At 26.9% G+C, this 18,620-nt stretch overlaps 1 protein-coding gene across 8 annotated transcripts in view; it reads left to right on the top strand.

The window, feature by feature from the left end:
- The window catches only part of LOC107451237 (mutS protein homolog 5), a 55,815-nt gene that overhangs the window by 17,293 nt on the left and 19,902 nt on the right, over window positions 1-18,620 (top strand). For 7 of the 8 annotated variants that reach the window (XM_043043077.2, XM_043043076.2, XM_043043072.2 and 4 more), the window contains 14 exons: window positions 1,922-2,043; window positions 3,453-3,556; window positions 4,567-4,602; window positions 5,858-5,940; window positions 7,485-7,530; window positions 7,624-7,762; window positions 11,376-11,438; window positions 11,899-11,970; window positions 12,046-12,102; window positions 12,353-12,425; window positions 13,960-14,069; window positions 14,154-14,234; window positions 14,929-14,974; window positions 15,677-15,718. In XM_043043077.2, the coding sequence (XP_042899011.1) occupies window positions 1,922-2,043; window positions 3,453-3,556; window positions 4,567-4,602; window positions 5,858-5,940; window positions 7,485-7,530; window positions 7,624-7,762; window positions 11,376-11,438; window positions 11,899-11,970; window positions 12,046-12,102; window positions 12,353-12,425; window positions 13,960-14,069; window positions 14,154-14,234; window positions 14,929-14,974; window positions 15,677-15,718 (1,074 nt within the window). Of the gene's footprint in view, window positions 1-1,921; window positions 2,044-3,452; window positions 3,557-4,566; window positions 4,603-5,857; window positions 5,941-7,484; window positions 7,531-7,623; window positions 7,763-11,375; window positions 11,439-11,898; window positions 11,971-12,045; window positions 12,103-12,352; window positions 12,426-13,959; window positions 14,070-14,153; window positions 14,235-14,928; window positions 14,975-15,676; window positions 15,719-17,972; window positions 18,070-18,620 lie in introns of all 8 variants that reach the window. The other variant, XM_043043086.2, reaches the window with a different exon arrangement.

Below are 18,620 nucleotides of genomic sequence, written 5' to 3'. Positions count from 1 at the left end.
GTTTCATATACATGTGATTTCAAAATCCATAACTGTTATTCATATTCACGCAATTTTAAGATCAACTATCGCGATTCTTGTAAGAAGTAAATGTTTTTTTTTAATTAGTTACTATTAAGGTGACTGTTTTTCTAACGACGATTATTAGTATACGTAAGTGTTACAACATTAGATAAACTGGAAGGGAATATATTCAAAACTTACATTCTGTGCTTGCAAAGAAGAAAAAATAGGATTTCTCACAAGATGTTTGAAGATGGACTAACGAATAAATATAGCAGGCATAAAAGATATAGCAAACAAAAGCAATCACTTAAAAAGGGATTTAATTTAATTTTTTTTTTTTTGGTAAAAAGAGTTAATTAACTCATCATCAAAATTTTATTTATAATTGCTGTTATTTATGCTATAAAATGCAAAATTCTTATCAAATGAAAAACAATGTTAAGGGTTTACTATATATTTATTTCTACTTCACTGTTATTGATATGTTTCAGAGGGCTCTAGTTAGATTAGACTATAATATGAACATAATGATTCGGTCCATTGTTAAAGTTTTTTTTTCTTCAATATAATTTAAAAAGTAATATTACTGATATATTTGCTATAAATCACATAACAGTATTTATTAAAAGAAATGAAATATTAATGTATATTCTCAGTAGTTTTAATTTGCTAAACCAGGTAGTTTTTCAAGTAATAATTGTCTCTTATGTGAACTGAGGAAAAATGTAATTTCCAGCTTTATTTTTTCAATTGGTAATTTTTATTTTCACCAAATGTTAAGTAGCAATGTAATCATTTATATAATAATAGATTAGTATACAATTGTATGTCAACACATTATTTATTACCTTAAACTGTCAGTAATTTATTATTAAAGGGTTGCGCTTGCATAAAATTTACTATTGTGGAAATTCAGCTTTTTTACCTTTTGGCTAATCTCATCCCTGATCTTAACAGCACCCCAAATAATTAAACTTCTTTATTTTTGTTTAAAATATGTTTGTTTATATTTCTCTTATGATTCTTGCATGAGCATGAGAATCATCAGAATTTCACTTCATTTAATCTTTCTAAATAGATTTCTTGCAATTCAAATCGAAAATCTACTATAAAATTAATTACATTTTGATGAAATTATTGCTGTAAAGTCTGATTACTGCTCCCCCCCTAGCATTTTTTTTTTTTTTTAATATCTCAGGAAAAAAAATTTTTTTTCATGTATATTTATGTTCATAGAAGGTTTCGATCTCTGTTTAATTTCATTATATTACAAATTTCACCCACACTCATTTATATTTGAGTCACAACTTTTTTTATATCAAAGAATTTGATGCAGCTTGAACTGCAAAAACTTTACCACTTGGAAAATTTTAGTTCATGCCATATTCATCATGCTTTTTTTTAAAAATTATTACTGAATTATTATTATTCAAAATTGGAAAATGTACTCTTTTTAGTAGCATGTATGTTATTTAATGTAAGAAAGATTTGTTTTTCACCCTTGATAGATTTTACACCTCCAGATTAATTAATTTTAAAAATTATAAGGTTTATTAAACTTTTATTAATTTATTATAAACGAAAACTATCAGTGAGGCTATAATGGTGTGCATTTAATGTGTTTTTTACTTTATTTTATAGATTTATCTATTTATAGAGCTTTATATATTGTTTAAAATTCATTTAGCTTTATATATTGTTTTAAATTAAAAAATTTCTCTAATTTTTGCCTTCAATTCAAAAGGTTTCTTTCAAATTGCATAACTCTTAAAATGTAATGATATTAAAATATTAAATTCAAAAAACTGCAATGAAGTTATAATTTTGTAGTAAACTATATTGATCTTGTATAATTTTTGTGAAATATTTTAACAAACCTAACCTTATATCTTCTTTTCCATAATGATACGTAAAGCTCTTGAAGCCTCCAAACATAGATTACAAACTTTACAACTTCTGAATGCTCCAAAAAACATGAATGATTTTGAAAGAAAAATTCATCTTTCATCCTTGATAGATTTTACGAGTTCTTGTATGGTATGAATTAGTTTGAAAAATTTTATTACCTTACATTTTTAAAGCTTAGAAAATACAGAATATTCTTAAATTTTCATGCTAATTATTTTTTACAGTGATAGGAATGTCTAGAAAACACAGACAAAATCTCCAAAAAAAAAAATTTTTTTTTAAAGTTTGTTTTTAAATATACAGTGAAACCTCCGTTAAGCGGACATTCATGGGTCCAAAAAATTTGTCCGTTTATGAGAGTTGTCCGTTTACGGGAAGGGNTTAGTTTGAAAAATTTTATTACCTTACATTTTTAAAGCTTAGAAAATACAGAATATTCTTAAATTTTCATGCGAATTATTTTTTACAGTGACAGGAATGTCTAGAAAACACAGACAAAATCTTCAACAAAAAAAAAAATAATAATTTTTTTTTAAGTTTGTTTTTAAATATATTTGTTTAATATGAAATATTGGGCAAAATTAGAAAATTTGCTATTGGCCATTTATAACATTTTTAACAGTGACCATTTCATAAAGCATGCTGTCACTTTTTCAAAAATTCAAAATGGTGAACCATTAAAAAAACTTAATATGCAATATTTCTTTTGAAGCACTTGTCAAAATATGGTTTAAAAAAAAGCAAGGTTTATTTTTAAAATTAAAAAAAAGTGTAAGAAACAGGTGTGAATAAGTAATTTACAGAATTTCATGGAATAATTCCATATTTATTAAAGGAAATAATGTGTTCACCGGGTGTATTTTCGATGAAAAAAGTGACAATTTGTTGCTACTTATTATATTTAGTCGCCCTGTACACAATGGTGTCCATTCATTTTGCCCTATAATATAAAATAAATTACATCGAGTGTACAGTGGGTGAAATAAAAGACGGATCACCCTGAATAACTTCTGATCTAATGAACGATCTTCACGTTCTAGTACCTAATCCTAATGGTTCGAAGGGCGACATTAATTAATGCAGTCATTTAAAGTCATGAAATGAGACACTAAATTGTACTTTCTCTGAATATACATACCTTTTTTTCAAGGGATTCGAATTTTTGACCCTCAAGACTTAGGGGGTACCTGCAATCTGTGAAATGTGGTCCTAGTAGTTTTGACAGGAGAGCAGTCACAAATGTGGACCCCTTAATCTTAATTTTACTTTTTATGTATTTCATCATATTTTGAGAACTTTTAAAACCTAAATATAAAAAAATTTGCTTTTATTAAAATGCTTAGCTTAATTTATTATTATTAAAATAAGCATTTGTCAAAAATTTTAGATTACAATGCAAATATTCACTTAATTAAAATTATTAATATATTGCTGGTGTACAGCTTTCTTTCATTTTTTATTCAATAAAAGTTACACAACTGCATACATTAAATTCTGTTTAGTTTGTGTTAAGCATTATTTCAAACTTAATTTTATAGGTAAAGGCAGCTGGTGGATTGCTAAAATTTTTAGATAAAAACACTTTTGGTCTGTCTCTTGAAAACTCAAGCTCAAGCGTTTCTGGAATTTCCGCATTGTCATTGTAAGAATATTTTTTATAGTCTATAAATATTTTTATGTAGTTCGACATTCACTTAAGTAATCACCTGCTAATAAAGATAAGTTAAAATTAATTTAATTCACTGACTATGAATCTGGTCTTTTACTCAGCTTGAAATCAGTACTGTGAATTTTAACTAGGTTTTTTTTAAAATCAAAAACTGATTTTTAAATTGTCAAGCACCAAAAACAGGTTGGAAATCATCTGTAATTAATAATCACTTGCACTTACGTCACTATGGCAACAATAGTCGCCAAATATTTTATAGATGTCATGTGCATGGACTATAAATTTTTCGCTTTGAATTATGTTTGGAATTTTAAGAATAATAACAAAAAATAGTTTTTACATCGAATTCCATGTATTTAAAAAAAATTCTTTTACTAATTTAGTTGCTCTACTAATTGTTTGCTATTCAAATGATTTAACCGAAAGTTGTGCTTATGAATATTAGATAATTTATCATCAAGGTCACATATGAATGTACAAGCGTGAAACATTGATGTTATTTTAAAAGAAGGAAACATACTTTCGATGTACTTAATTTCTTAGAGGAAATACAGAAGCATTAAACACTTAACAAAATTGCAAATATTTGTTAATTTCCTACCATTTCTTAAATAGAATATTCGCTGTCAATAAGGGCATAAAAGTTGAAGATCAAATGAACAAAAATTTCAGAATAACAAACTGACTCATGTAAATATGAATAAATATTTCTAAATAATTCTTCATCTTAATATAAGCAATTTTTTTTATTCAAAACCATTTTGAGCATAATGTGTATTAATTTCTGCAGTGAAGTTCAGTTCCTGAAAGTAGTGAAGTAGTCACTACATTTGTAACATAGTAGCTGTAGTAAACTACAAAAATAATATGGTTTTTCCGACCACTGCTCAAATGTTTTAAATTTTTATATTAAAAAAAAACATTTTATGGCTTCTTGTGTAGACCTTTAAACACTTAATCTGTATGTTATTTTTCTCTTTCAGGAAAAACATACTTAACATCGATGACAATTCTTACAGGTGACTTATTTTCTTTTTTTTTATCTCCGCATAAAATTATTGTTACTTTCAACACGATGCCATTAAATTATATTAGCAGAATTACTTTTTATCAACAGTGTGATAAATTTTTCTGAAAAATAAATATTCTCAAGAAATTATTGTTTATTAATTATATTTATTATAATTAATAAATATTTATTATACATAATAAATACTTATAATTAAATAAATTATTAATTAATTGAAATGTTACCTGCAAAAAGAAAGTTGCTCCCAATTTCGACATTTATGGAAAACTTTAATNATATATATATATATATATATATATATATATATATATATATATATTTACTTAAACAGGTTGCCACTTCACAAGGAGAATTGGAAAAAACCTCCAAAATACAGGGAACTTAAAAATCATCTGAAATAACAGCATTGTTACCCTAATGTAGCTCACAAGAGCACTGTGAATGCTTGTTTCCTCTTAAAATAGTGTGTAAAATATGTACAGAAAAAACAAAGGGAATTTTTTTCCCTCCATATAAGTGGCAACCCTGTTAAAAATATCTTCTAGAGGGCCATATTATTTAGAAGATATTTTCCAACTTCTAGAGGAGGTGGAAATCCATAAAATGTAACAAATCTAGTGTTCTATTTCATTTTATGAAAATTAATTTTCATTGAAAGGCCAGTTCTTTTTAATATACTGTATAGCTGTTTCATTTTTATTTCAAACTAACTTATTTGTAAGAACTTGCTCTGAGCTACGACAAAAAGGTTGAATAAGTACAAGATATTACAGATGCAACCAAAAGTTCCCAAAATATAAATACTTTTCATTTTCGGTTACCCTTCAATTCCTCTTTTAAATTATTGTATTGTACAGTAGGGAACCGATTATCCGGAACAATCGGGACCATCGCTATTCCGGATAACTGACTTTTCCAATTTTGTGAATCGCTACAAAAAGCAGTTTTTTTTATTGTTAAACCCAACTAAAAAAAAAATAATGTTTGGAAATAATCTTAAAAAGAAGAAAAAACGAAGTAATACAGTAATGATTATTTCTAAAATGATGGTATGGTAAACATCTTTAAAAAAAAAAAAAAAAAAATCCTAAAATCTTATGAGGAAAAAATAATTTTTTTTTAAAAAATGGCGGGAAAATGTATCGAATTTCGTTCCGGTTTTTTGGTTTTCCGGTTTTCTGATTTCCGGATAACAGGTTCTGTACTGTATTTTATTGTGTTCTTATTGTTGTATATTTTTATAGAGCACTACAGATTTTTCAAGAAGAAAGACATCCCTCTGTATATAAGAGCACTGTTGGAAATAAGGAAGGTCTCAGTTTATACGGTTTGTAGAAGTCTCTATAGTTATGATTAACTAAGGATTTTATATTTAAAAAAATAATAAGCTACATGCAGGGTTTTATTTTATAACCTTCGTTGAACAACTGACCCAATTTTGAGTTTACGACTACCGATGTTCGACTCCATGATATAGAACTCGATGGAGAAGACGAGGTAACTGGTGGATCAAACATTGGGAGAAATTTGCCTTCGTTGAGGACACTTTGATGACCCTTATTTGTGTTACATGGAGAGCAAAACATCACACGGTCAGCCTGATGGCAAAAGGACTTCAACCCGTGATCCGTCTACCACTGAGGATATTTTTTGTCAGCACTGGTCGGTGTGAGACAGATGCAGAATTCATGTCGATCGGCCGCGGTTGGGATTCAAACCCAGACTACCTCGTGTCTTCAACCCAGTTAAGATTAGTGAAGGAAGGTCAACTTATACATGCACAGTTATATTTTCATTATATATAGTAAATCATAGCAGAAAACATACATTTCTCTAAATTTGTAAAAAATCAATATTTCAGAATTTATTTTATCTGAAAACTTTGCAGAATAAATTAATGCTCTATATCTAACAGCTTACCATAACATGTTTTTAAACACAGAAATTTGATTTATTAATGCCTCTTAACATGTTTTTCTTTTAACATGTCTCTCACACAGAAATTTGATTTATTAATGTCTCTAAACAATTAGACATGCATTAAGAATTTTCTTACATTGTTTATTAACTCTATCCTTCTCACCCCAAATGGTCAAAATAACCATTGCTTATTTTGACCATTGGTGAATTTTCGCTCTCTTTATATTGCTCATGATATTTCCAAGCTAAATTTTTCAAAAGTAATGTGCCAAAATGATTAAACAATTTTTTTCATACTCCCAAAATCATGTTCATATCTTATTCTGTACACCAGGTAGATGGCAATACCAGGCTATTTGTAATATGTCTAGAAGCATAGTTTATTTTAAAATAGATGTCTGCACTCATCAAACCTGTATTTTTGTGACTAACCCAACAACTAAAAAGGAATACATTTATTGTACTTGCACTTAGTTTTATATAATTTTCTAGAATGAAAAAATTAAGTTTTATAACTGTTTTCTTCAAAATTTAACATTAAGGGTTTATAAATGTTCCGTATGTAAAACATTATGAAGATTAAAATAGTTGACATACTGTGGAAAGGTTTTCACCAAGAAACTTAAAATTTGCTGAGATGTTACTGAATACTTCTTTTGAAATCCATCTTCTAGTGTAAGCCTGCAATTTCTGTGGTTTATTTGGAAGTAAACACCAATTTTCTATTCAATTTCGCATTGGCTTTTAAATTTTTAATCATTATCTAATCTAGATTAGGCACATAGTTTTATGATTTGGTATTAGATGTTTAAAAATATTTTTTTTTTTAAATTTGTTGCCAGTAAATGTATCATTTTTTATTTCATTTAGTTTATACAAAAATTACTTCAAACAAAATTATTATGAAAAATATAATACTCAATGTAGGCAAATTATCTTTTCTTCTTTCAGGGATATGTAATCGTTGTAAATCTGCTATAGGGAAAAAAGAACTTAAGTGAGAATACTTAAACTGCTTACAAATATTTTGACGTTTTTATAAATAAATATTTTATTAGTTCTTTAATATGTACTTTTTTTTTAAATGTAGACGATGGTTCCTTATGCCTACAAATAATCCAGAAATAATTAAAGAGAGACAATCTGCAATAAAGTATTTCATCTTGTCAAAAAATTCAGATGTTTTAAGTGCTTTACAAGGAAGCCTAAAGCACATAAAGTTCTTGCCTGTATGTACCTTTTTTTCTCTTTATTGTGTATTTTTCATTATATATATATATATTATACTGTTCGAATTAATTGGGACAGATGGAAAAAAAAGTGATTTATTGAAACTTTAGTTTTTAATCATTACATACCTTAAGTTACATTGATACATGTCTGTATTAATATGAAGTATGTCCTCCTTTANGAAAAAGATGGTGTACTCAAACCAGAATAATCTAAAACACATATGAATGTTATATAAATGCAAACGAGAGAAAACAGCAGCTTTCTAATGGTGTGTGCGAATATATATGATATGTAAATTAACGAATGAATGAATTGCTTTTGTTCAGTTTTTAAGTTCGCCATTGAACCAATGTTTTAGTAATCAATTATTCGCCTCTACCAAGAAAATACTGATTCAATTTGCGATCGCTGTATTTTGCTATTACGCAAATTTTAGCTAAGGATTTTTTTATTTTAAGTTTAATAGCCAAATGTTAAATAAGAAATTTTAAAATTTAGATTTCAAAATTTTCAAATTTCATAAAACTTTTAACATTTAGCGTGCACTATAATAAAAGGAAAAAATAAAAATAAATAAAAATTTTGAAAGAGTTTTTTTTTATTTCAGTTCCTATTTAAACTTTTTTTAAACGAATTCAGAACCTAATTCCCTTTAAATTTTAAATTCAGTTTTTCAAAAAAAGGAAGGAAAAAATAATTTAAAACTTTGGCAACCATTTAATTTTTTAATTTAGTATAATAATTAAATTTAGATCAATAATCAAGTGCTTAGAGTAGTTAAGTAAAATAATTTCAAGAAATAAACTTATTTTGCTTTGAACTAAACTGTCAAAATCGCCTTCAAAATGTACAAATGATCGTTCGCTACGATTTAAGTTTAATCAAAATAAAAGCACAAAAAGAAAAATATTAATAATGAACTATCAAATCTTTCATAACTTTCAAAAATTTAATAAGAAATTTAGAGTGTGACAAGACAAAATTAGGAAACAGAATATTCCCTCAAGTTCTTATAAAGTCAAAAATGAATCTTCCAGCAGAACATATTTGAACCAAGACTAATTTTACTTTAAATATTCAGTACATTAAATATTAATTGACTTACTAAACTCTATTATTCTTCAAAACACTCTCATTTTAGCTTAAATTCTTCACAATAAAATAAAGCACCTATTTCGAAGTTAAACGAATTTCATTAAACCTCCATAAATTCCTTAATACCCACTACGTATTTCAACTAAGAGTAATTTTCCTTTTAATATTCATAATAGACTTATAAAATTCAATTATTTCTCAAAACACTTCCATTTAAGTTTAAGGTATTTTCAAACAATAAAATAAAGCACCTCCTTTCGAAATTAAACGAATTTCCGTTATTCTTTATTATCCGTGTTCGCGAATCTGAATATATTTAAGAAACACACACACACACCACACACACATATATACATATATATATATATATATATATGTGTGTGTGTGTGTGTGTGTGATCCCACAGTGGACTGATCGTTAAGACACTCTTCCCAGTAGAGCACCGAAGTCAAAGATCACTGGCTGCTGTCAGTGTGCGGGTGGGAGACCTCTTTGATCAGCCTACGAAAGCACAGAGGGTGTGCAGTATTGGTCCTCGTCAGACTATTCTACCTTGATGTACTCGACTTCGGATGCAGGTCGTTCGGCTACGGAAGCAGAGGATCAAAATTTCATGCCATTCCTTTGGATCATCCCCAAACCATTGCCGATAGCCCATTGTGCACTAGTGTGATGTAAACAAACAACATTAGATATATATGTATATAAATATACATTAGACGATCTATAAACTGCAATTCTCCATAAACTGCATTAACTTTGTGAATGTTAGCAATGAAATTTGCTGTTAATAAATTTCTATTACTAAGTAAGAACTATCAACTTTTTACATTTGTTTAATTATTTGCTAAGAGCTTAAAATTTAAATTTTTTTTTTCTGTAAATAGTAAGTATTTAAGTGCATATTTGTGTTTTTAAATGTTTGTAACTAAAAATTAATTTAAATCTTTTAAGATCTGTCACAAACTAATATTAGCATATTCGGTAGGTAAGATTAAAGATAAGCGAAATGATTTTTATACCAAAAAACCGGAATGAAATTCGATAAATTTTGCCGCTATTTAAAAAAAAAAAAGTTTTTTTTTTTTCCTCATAAGATTTTAGGATTTTTCGTTCTTTTTTGAAAGATGTTTACCTTACCATCATTTTGGAAATAATCATTAGTGTATTACCTCATCGTTTTTTCTTCTTTTTAAGATTATTTCCATTTTTTTTTTTTTTTTAAGTTGGGTTTAACAATAAAAAAAACGAGTTTTGTAGCGATTCAGAAAACCGGAAAAATCAGTTGTCCGGAAAAGCGATGGTCCCGATCGTTCCGGATAATCGGTTCCCTACTGTAATATGAATTCCACAAAACGCAAATCCTCAGGTTTCAAGGTTTGCGTTATAAAGATCCACTGTTTATATATATGTATATATATAGTAAAAGTTTGATGTACTGAATACCACATTCTGCGAGAAGTCGACTATTATGGCACGTTTCTAAGTAACTGCCAAAATGTTAATGTTAAACATACAAAAATTTTATGTTTAAAACAAGTAAAAAATTCTAGCCTTTAGTTATTTTGACAATTTTTTTAAGGTTATTCATTTTTCCACTTTTTATTAAGCATTTATTATAAATTTTATTTTTTACCGATACCAGTAAAAAATGGAGAAAAACATTTTATCAACTTTCCTTACAATATTGTAAGGTTTGCATAAGTTTAATTTTATCACAGCAAATGAAAAGTTTAACATTTATATAAAAAAAAGGTGGCAGCAGATTTGATACAAAAATAGAAGGCTATGCTTTAAAATATTTGTCGTTTATTATTGTTTATTAAAATACTTTTTTTAAATATCTTCTCGCTTCTTATTTATAATTCATTTAAACTAAATTCCTTGTCTTTCAACCTTACTTTATAATATCAACCCATCATATTTATAAAGTAAGAGTGTGGGGAATTGTCAACCAAGTTGTCTTCCTCCTTACAAAAGAAATTTTTTTTTGCAGCTCTTAAGAACTCTGCAGACAACTGTATCTTCAACAAGTCCTTCAAACTTTTTAAACTCATAAAACTGTTTTTAAGGTCAATAAAAGAGCTTATTTTTCAATTTTGATTCTTAATGTTTACTTACTGTCTTTTAGAATCTTGAAAAGCTTTCGTTATTAATTTTTCTTGTAAAAAAAATTGACAAGCAACTTTTTAAAAGCAATAATTCTTTTTTTAAATCAGAAACTACCTTAACTTTTAGACAATTGATTCTGAGAATAAAATCATTCCAGAATAATTCACTTTTAAAATGTATGGAATTTTTGAAAATTATGTATCATTTAAATAGTTTAATAAATTAATAAATGTGGCTATCAATTATATTCTAAATCTTTCTTATAAAAAACTTTGAAATACTAAAAACTAAATATAAAAATAAAGATAATGAAGTATTGAACCAAAAAATTTAACTTTGCATTCTTATAAATATCAAATCTATATATAGTGAATTCTGAGCATATAATGTGTTATTCTTTAGAGAATTTTGACAAGAATGAAAACTGCTCAAGCAGCAATGACCGACTGGCAAGCTTTGTATAAGGTACGAATTGGCTTAGAACTGTATTTGTACATGTTTTCTAATTTTAGTTTACCAATATTTGTTGTTTTAACAATTTACTGAAAAGTAGTGTTTACATTGAATCTTTTTTTTATATCAAAATTTGTGTTCATATGTATATTGTATTTTATATTATGTTGAAATTTATTTACATTGCAACATTTTTTTTTTTTAAATGAGAACTGCCACAAATGAGCTTAAATATCTGAAAATGATAATATTTAACAATACTTTTTTTTCCTTATGAATAGACGCAAAGAGAAAAGTATTTAGCTTAATATTTAAGGAAAGCTTGAAATTAGTTTTTTATCCATACTCTTTATTAAAAGAAAGTGTGTAAACAACAATTAGGTTAATTAGCCTAACTAGGTTTTACATGCAATTTAAATATTATAAATTTATCTTGTACAACTCGTATGAAATTTTTTTTATTCATTCCTAGACTTCTTATCACGCCATGCTCATTTGTGATATAGCACGGTCCCGCACGCATTGCTTAGAAATTTTCTCAGAGGTAATGAAATATATTTACTTTTAAGTTTTCAGCAGTGTGATGAGAATAACTAACACAATTATGTTTTACTTTCAGATATCTAATACTTTCTCTACTGATTTATTCCGCATCGCTAGTTTGCTGAATAAAATTGTAAGTGTTATGTAACTTATTTTGTAATACACTTCTTTAATATTACGTTATGATGTTATGTACATTATGCTGTTTTCAGTATCATTACATAGCATTTCAATTACAAAAATATTATTATATTTCAAATTATGAAATTAAAGCAATGTGGGATAAGTAAATGAAGCAATGAGGTAATAAGTAAAAGCAATGAGAGAACATGTAAATCAAACAATCAGAAAATAGCTAATAGTACTTTTTTTTTATTTTGAAGATTGATTTTGAAGAGTATGCCAAACAAAATCACTTTGTTGTTAAGCCTGGAGTTGATAGTGAACTTGACAAAAGTATGTATATTATCAAACCTAATTTTATAGTTTTTCCACAAATCATATAAATTTTACCTTTAAAAGCAATGTTTTTACAAATTTAATTTTTTTTTTTATCTCCCTGTATCTGTAAAATATCAGCTTTATTCAAAATTGTTTGAATTAATATTAGTTAATTGCATGTGTGTCGTATTTTTGTAATGAAATTTGCTAGAAAGGAAGGAAAATTTTAAGCATGGCTTATCTGTTATATATGTATGTGGGAAAAAAATTATAATTTCCTTGTGGTTTAAATTTGGTGATTTTTGTTTTGTTTAATACTTACTTCTGAGCTTTGAAAGTGTAAAATCAGCTTGGCTGCAGAACAGGGAAAAGTTTGGGAATTTTATCAATCTGATAAAAATGAGGGAAATGTTTGGGAATTTAACCAAAAAAAAAGTCAAAGGAAAGTTAATTCATTTAAGTTTGAAGTGAAGTTTTTCATAAAAAAATGGTCTGGAAACAATTTCTCAAAATTAATACAATTCTAATAAGTGCTTCGCAATTTATTTTATGTATAAGAACAAAGTATAACTAAAAAATCAATAGTAAAATTTATAGTACTAATTCGTACAGGGTACAGCTCGTCTTATAGCACAGGGAAAATCGATGCCATTAGTCTGGAGGAATCTGAGAAAAGTAAGGGAATTTTTTTCCTAAATGTTTGTGTGACCACTCTGAAAATATTTCAATGGGGAAAAAAAATTGAATACATTTTTATCTAATATTTTAATTGAGTATATAGTTGGTATATTTGCAATTATCGTATGAGTTTAATCCATTGGTGGCTGGTAAAAAATATTTAAGAAAAAGGTACTACTACTAACTTACGCCATTACTTTTTTCTAAGAAAAAAAAAATAGTGGCACAAGTGTTTATTTTATAGGAATGATATAATTCTGTGTAACAGGCTCATTTTATGTTTTACTCATTTATTAAGATTTCGAAATAGAAATGAGATAAAACAAGGCTCCCACAAGTCAGAGAGAATAGGGAACACCTGGAATTGTCACGGAATTTTATCCTGGAAAATTCCCTGACATTTGTAATAGATGTTAGTAATTTTAACATCCATTACAATTTTTTGTAGTAAAAATTTCACATTTTAGTGAAACTGCCAGGTTTCCATCGTCATTCAATATTATTTCCTTGCTCACAAAATCTAATATTTGGCATTACAAATTTTTTTTAAAAATGTAAGTTTTCTGATACAAATTGCATTGTTGATAAAATAGGGTCTTAATTTTCATTGAAATTTAGCTGATATACCTANTTTTTTTTTTTTTTTTTTTTTTTTTTTTTTTTTTTTTTTTTTTTTTTTGTTGATGAAATTGAGTGGTAACTCTGTAAAGTCATGTCAAATTTGGAATTGTCAGTTTTAAATTTCTACATGTTGTTAATAAAGAAGAAATTCCTAATGATTTATAAAATTTGAATAATTGTTATCTTATAATTTTTCCATCTGTCTTTGCAAAGAAAATATTTAATTTGTATTCTTCTTGATGCTGTAAAGTGAAACGCACCTACAATGGACTTCCCAATTTCATGACTGAAGTGGCATATCAAGAACTCCAGGAATTAAGTAGTGATATTCCGCAGTGCAGTGTCATATATTTGCCTCAAGTAAAATTCCCTTTTTTTTAAAACAATTTGAAGTTTATTTTAACATTACAAGCCTTTATTTATAATCTGTAATTTTATATTTAGCTTGGTTATTTGTTGGCCATTCCTGCGACTGAGCAGATGAAAGATACTAAAGACTACTCAATTCCAAACTTGAGATTTATGGTGGGTGACTTTTATTTTTAAACAACTTTGTTTCGTTTTCTATTTAACTGAATATTTGAAAGAACTGGAAGCATAATATTGATAAGCCACATTTTCAAAATTTTCAGTGGAGAGCATTTTTTTTAAAAGAAAAAAAAAATGAATGAAATATTCATACAAGCCAGGTCATAAGGATTTTAAAATATTTTAGTGTATTAGGCTGTTTTCATGGGAAAATTATAGAAATTTTTAAGGCATCTAATCTAAAAGCAGTTTTCTGAGCTCTGTTTAGTTTGGAGTAAAAAAGTCACCTTCGGCAGACATTTTTGCACAAGGATAATATTTTATCATAACATTTCATAATAATTTTTTGACTATGAATGTTTGATTGTTTTTTTAATTTCGTTTCAACTTTAATTTCTACCTTGGTCCTGATAATTTCAACAATTTCATTCTGGGATTTGTTACAGTAATGATGCACAACAACTCTTTCTACTCTGAAATATTTTTTGTACAACCTATTATCCATGTGAAACTTCATTCCTTTGTAATTGTGGTGATTATCATGACAACAAATGAATACAGAATTGTATTTAAAAAAATTATTTTTTGAATTCTCACTGAGGCTGCTTTTTGAGTAGACAAATGTAATTTTAAAACATAAACTTACACTTTTATATAATGCTGTGTTTTTTTTGTTTTTTTTTTCCTTTAGTTTATCACAAACGATGTGGCACATTACAAGAGTGATAATACCAAAAGTAAGACTTTATCAATTATTTTAAAAATAAATTTGTTGCTGTTAGTTAGTTTTGCAAGCAAATTGCTTATGATATATTTTAAAATTAAAGTAAACTTTAAATAAATAAAGAAGGAAACGTTATTAGTTAAGTAGGAAACAAAAAGATAAGCATTATTTTTCTATCAGTTTTTTGTCAGAATATTATTTTCAACAAAATAAAAGTTAACTGTAGGTTAATATTTTTGTCAGGTAAAAATATGAAAAAGATATTTATATGATTCGAAAATGCCTGCTTTTAGCACCATTGACAACTCCAAATGTTTTGAGGTAAGAAACATTTGATTTAATAATATAAGGAGCTGAGGATATTAATTCAGAACTTTTTCCCTAGAATCTAGCTAAGTTTCTTAATATCATAATTTATAAGAGGTTTTAAATTTTTCTTGTTCAGAATTTTATAAAAAGAAAGGACAATGTTGAATACTGTATTCTTAGATTAATTAAATAACAAATATACTTCTTGTTTAATTAAAATTCCATAAAGAGTAAAATCATTGTTCCAAATTGGAAAACTCATTGTTCTGAATTGCTGTTAAACTAATAAAATGCTAATCCAATCAGATTAAAGAAAAATTTATCTTATATTAAAATTATTTAACTTGTAAATTTATTACTCAATTTTCAAATATTTTATTAACTTTATGTATGTTTGTTTCTACAGAGTTGGATTCTCTACTTGGTGATACCCTTTGTGATATTTATGGTAATATTTTTTTTATTCAAATTGTAATTACGTACATTACATATATATACATATCTTTGCACACACACACATATTTATATATGTGTATGTATATATATATATTGGGAGAACAAATTAGCTCGGTCCGTTTTTTGAGTGGTCAAAACTACATTTATTTTTGAACAAAATGAATGAAAAGATTATTCTAAGTATTGTCCATCGCTGCCTACTACTTTTTCCCACCTCTCAGGCAATTTTCGAATTCCATCTCGAAAAAATGTCTCGTCTTTTGAGGCGATCCAAGTTAGGGGCTAATCTTTGATTTCTGAGAAAGTAGTAAACCGGTGACCTGCCAAATCGTGCTGCATATGTCGGAACAACCAGTAATCAGAAGGAGCAATGTCCGGTAAATACGTAGGTGTGGTAAAATATCCCACTTGAGCGTTTCCAAATAATTTTTTGCGTCATGAAGCCAACCGTCATCGTGCTGAAGAATAAATTTGTCATGTCTTTGCTCATATTCCGGCCATTTTTCTCATAATGCACGGCTCAAACGAATCAATTGTAGCCTATACCAATCGCCTGTAATGGAATCGCCAGGTTGTAGCAGCTCATAGTATACACCACCATTCTTGAAACGTCGAAACCATTCCTTACATGATTTATCAGTTGGAGCATTGTCACCATATACTTCTACAAGAATTCGGTGCATTTCAGCTGCATTTTTCTTGCAATTAAAGCAGAAACATAAAACCTCCCGCAAATGCTACTCAATTACCACAAAATTTGACATATTCGACTAAGTGAAAAACAAGGTTTTTGTATGAAACTCAAAGCGATATAAACTGAATATTATTGACAGATGTCTAACCTCTCTGAAACCACCGAAACCAGTTGTCACTGTGAAACATGCATAACAGCCAGAGCCATCTTTTTAATTTTTAAATAGTAATTGTTTCTAAGTGTTGTAAAATTCATTTTTTTAAGCATCTTTTATTTTAATAAATTATTGACATATATGTAGTTTGGTGTAATGAATAACTGCGCTCATTGATTTGGCACTATATAAAAAAATGGTATTGTAATTTTACTGTTTTGTATTCTGAAGTAATAGTATTTGAATTGTTAAATATCGCACAACCTTATTTGAAAGATTTCTACAAGAAAAATATTGTTCTAATCTTCATTTTAGTATTTTACTGTCCATAATAAACATTAATTATAATAAATTTTTCATATACAAGTTATGTAGCTTTTCATATATATATATATTTTTTTACTAGAAGGTAGGAGCTTTCTTCAGTAAGACGTTTCATGTCATAATAATGATTTGAATAGTAATTGCTTATAAGTTGTAAAATTCATTATTTTTAACTTTTTTTTATTATAATTAATTTTTGATATATTTGTAGTTTGGTGTAATGAAAAATTGCACTCATTTATTTTGCACTATATAAATAAGATATTATTGTAATTTTACCTTTTTTATATTTAAATAGTAGTGTTTAAATTGTTCTATTATGCGCACAACCTTTTTCGGCACAGTTCTACGAGAAAAGGGCAACTGCACACATACAGTTATTCACCTAAATTAATGATCAATTGAAAATGTATGATCAAAATAATGATGTAATTGAAATGACGCTTTTAAAATTTTAAAGAAATGTTTGCTATTAAGATTTGACAAAATTATTTTATTGGAAATTTTGAATTGATTTTTTTTATTTTTAGGATGATTATTGTGCAAATACTTTTTGTTCTTAAAATTAAATTGACATTTATTGTGAAACTAACATCCATATTTTTCACAGCTTTTATATAGCTTACTATGTAATAAAGAATTTTAAAAAATTATCGTTATGAAGCTTAAGGATATCATTCAACTTTAGTTAAGTTGAATGATAAACATTTCATGCACTTTCCATTCTTTTAAAAAAATCAAAACATCTGTTTTTAATTTCAACATTCTATTGATATTAATTAATAATAAGCTTGAAAGAAAAAGTTTATGTTGTTCTTATAAGGTCTATTGACGAAATCTAAAATACTGCAATTTTAAAGGATATTTTTAATTTAATGTTTTGAAGTATTATTTTAATTATATTTTTCTTTATTTTTATTTAACTTTATAAACTTTTTTTTTCAAAATTATATCTTAATCAGTTTTGAACTATGTATTCTTAAAAAAAATTCTAGCAAATTTATTTAAATGATTTAATTTTGTTGTTAAAAATATTCCATATTACTTTCCAAATACATAACTGTCCTCTTCCAGATAAGGAAACTCAAATCATGCATAAATTACAGAATGTTATTTTAGAAATGAAGCCTGTTTTATTTGACGTCATGGAATATTCAGCAAAATTAGATTGGTAATTTTTGGGATTATCAATAGTAAAATATATAAGTATCTTTCAGATTGTTTAATTTACAGAAAACACTTTCACATAATTTTATCAAATCCTAATTTAACATTTATGTTTCAGAGAGCTTTTAATTCTTAACAAATAGGTGGCACAATTTGGAGAATATTGAAAGCAATTTGTTTTTATGAAAAGAAAGTAAATATTGTGTTAAATACATTTGGCAGTTAATGACATAACATTCACGAACAACAGTGGGATTTTTGGTTTCCATTCGTTAATTACCTTATACTTCTCTGCTGATTTAATATAGTATTTTCGGTTAATTGAATAGAAACCAGCAATGGTATTGTATAAAAAATAGGCAAGAAAAAAAACAAGGATGTTTTTTTTAGCAATAAATACCTGTGCAGTTAATTCTCTAAAAGTTAATGGCAGTTCTAAAAATTATTCCATCTTATGTTAAAAATTATTGTCGGGGAATTTCTACAGTAAATTTTTGAGGAGCAGTGATGGCTCAGGGGATAGAGCGTTCACTGAGTGTTTGAATCCCAATGATG

Source organism: Parasteatoda tepidariorum, chromosome 10 (assembly GCF_043381705.1).
Source record: "Parasteatoda tepidariorum isolate YZ-2023 chromosome 10, CAS_Ptep_4.0, whole genome shotgun sequence".
In the NCBI taxonomy this organism is placed as follows: domain Eukaryota; kingdom Metazoa; phylum Arthropoda; class Arachnida; order Araneae; family Theridiidae; genus Parasteatoda; species Parasteatoda tepidariorum.
The sequence above is the reverse complement of the archived record's forward strand: the minus strand, read 5'-3'. Positions and strand labels throughout refer to the sequence as shown.